The 2,593-nt window shown below is 40.8% G+C and overlaps 1 protein-coding gene across 1 annotated transcript; it reads left to right on the forward strand.

Moving 5' to 3' along the window:
• The first annotated feature begins 1,416 nt into the window (after positions 1–1,416).
• LOC136169238 (putative olfactory receptor 8G3) lies at positions 1,417–2,379 on the forward strand. The gene has a single exon (XM_065937042.1). The coding sequence runs from the start codon at positions 1,441–1,443 to the stop codon at positions 2,377–2,379; it is 939 nt and encodes a 312-aa protein (XP_065793114.1). The 5' UTR covers positions 1,417–1,440.
• The last annotated feature ends 214 nt before the right edge of the window (positions 2,380–2,593 follow it).

Raw genomic sequence — 2,593 nt, forward strand, 5'->3', positions numbered from 1 at the left:
TCTACTAACCTATATCTCTACCATCTTTGAATTCCATAGAGAGCACACACAAAATACATGATTGCACACACACACACACACACACACACACACACACACACACAAAGACCAGCATAGAATCTTCTGTTTGCCTTTAAAAATCTTTCTTATGTTTTTGGAATATGAATATTTTTCTCACCTCTACCATTGGCCATGAAGTTCAAATTGCATTGATCAATCTGAGTATACTGCCACCCTGGTCACAGTGATGGAATACCTGCCCTACTTTTAGGACATTATATTCTGGTTCCTGAGATTATCTAAGGCTTCCCAGGTAGTGCTAGTGGTAAAGAACCAGCTTGCTAATGCAGATAGTCATAAGAGAGTAGTGGGTTCAATCCCTGGGTTGGGAAGATCCCCTGGAGGAGGACATGGCAACCCAGTCCAGTATTCTTGCCAGTAGAATGCCATGGACAGAGGAGCCTGGTGGGCTATGGTCCATAGGGCTGCAAAGACATGATTGAAGAAACTTAGCTTGCACACACACATGTACAAGATTATCTAAATTAGAACAAGGGAAGATGGGTTCTGGAGTTGGAAAAGCTATGGAGATATAAGCATGATGTCTGCCAAAAAGTTATGTTTCTACTCTCTGGGGTCATGGTCTAGGGAGAAGGAAGCTGCCATATGAAACAGCAGCCCTCAGGTGGAATGACACTGATAGTCGTCCAGTGCTTCAGATATTTTGAAGTGGGATTCTAGTAAGGAAAGTAGCTGAGACTAATACAGTTAAAAGTAATAAAGTTTTTGAATCCTCTTTATTAATTATAGAAGACATGCACTCCTATTACTTATTGTGGGTGAAATGAACATTACGCCATTTGACATGCATATGTTAGTATACACATATAGAATATGGAAGGAAAGAAAAAGTACTCAGAAATGGAAGTGCGTGCTTAGTGCTTAGTCATTAACTTGTGTCCGACTCTTTGTGATCCTGTGGGCTGTAACTGCCAGGCTGCTCAGTCCACGGGATTCTACAGACCAGAATACTGGAGTGGCTGCCGTTCCCTTCTCCAGGAGTTCATCCCAACCCAGGAATTGAACACACGTCACATGCATTGCAGGCAGACTCATTTGAGCTACCACAGAAGCCCATTCTGATGATTTTCAAAATCCAGCAATTGGGGTTGCCACTGATAAAGTTATGAAGTGCTTGAATTATAAAAGTTTGTAGAGTTTATATTTCCTTCTCTGATCCAACCAGGAGTTTTTTTTTTTTTTCTTTTGTCCCAGAGAAACAAGAGAGACTTGAGAGATCCCAGAAAAGATTGTCAGTCTCTTCTGAGAAGGGATCAAATAATGATCTCCAGAGCACTACTCTCCCCTATAACACATGCACACATGCACACTAAAGTATGCTGATTTTCTTTTGTAAACTTACAACAGACTGAGAAGATAATGGACCCTGGAAATCACTCCTCAGTGACTGAGTTCATACTCGCTGGGCTCACAGAACAGCCACAACTCCAGCTGCTCCTTTTCTTCCTCTTCCTAGGAATCTATGTGGTCACGGTGGTGGGGAACTTGGGCATGATCACACTGATTGGGCTCAGTTCTCACCTGCACACTCCAATGTATTACTTCCTCATCAACCTGTCTTTTGTTGACTTCTGTCATTCCACTGTCATAACCCCCAAAATGCTGGTGAATTTTGTGACAGAGAAGAATATTATCTCCTACACTGAATGCATGACTCAGCTCTATTTCTTCATCATTTTTATCATTGCAGAGGGTTACATGTTGGCTGTAATGGCATATGACCGCTATGTTGCCATCTGTAATCCCTTGCTTTATAATGTCATCATGTCTTACCACATCTGCTTCCGCCTCACAGTGGGAGTTTATATTTTGGGCTTCATCGGGTCTACAATCCACACAGGCTTTATGTTGAGACTCTTTTTCTGCAAGAACAAGATGATTAACCATTATTTCTGTGATCTCTTTCCACTCTTGGAGCTATCTTGTTCTAGCACCTACATCAACAAATTATTGGTTCTAGTCTTGAGTGCATTTAACATTGTGACACCTTCCTTAACCATCCTTGCTTCCTACATCTTCATTCTCTCCAGCATCCTCCAAATCCACTCCACTGAGGGCAGGTCCAAAGCCTTCAGCACATGCAGTTCTCATATTTCAGCTGTTGCTGTTTTCTCTGGATCTGCGACATTCACATACCTGCAGCCATCATCTGTGAGCTCCATGGATCAAGGAAAAGTGTCCTCTGTGTTTTATACCTGCATTGTACCCATGCTGAATCCTCTGATCTACAGTCTGCGTAACAAGGATGTCAAACTTGCCCTGAAAAAATTCTGGAGATTGAAAAACGTGTATGAATAGAATCACTATCATGATGACATACAAGTCCTTTTGCTCCCTGAGATATAATATGTATTGAGTTTATTGATTTGGGAAATTTAGTGACATAAAAAATATATCCAAAATTTTACTTCAGCCTCTTCTTCAACATATATTAAAGTCATTATATATAAAATCAGAAACTGTGATTATGTATAATATTCTAAAAACACTTGAGGGTTAAAGGAGTCTTAGT

This window comes from Muntiacus reevesi, chromosome 5 (genome assembly GCF_963930625.1).
Source record: "Muntiacus reevesi chromosome 5, mMunRee1.1, whole genome shotgun sequence".
Taxonomy (NCBI): domain Eukaryota; kingdom Metazoa; phylum Chordata; class Mammalia; order Artiodactyla; family Cervidae; genus Muntiacus; species Muntiacus reevesi.

Coding starts and splice junctions, on each gene's coding strand:
- LOC136169238 (XM_065937042.1), top strand. CDS start 1,441: ATGGACCCTGGAAATCACTCCTCAGTGACTGAGTTCATACTCGCTGGG.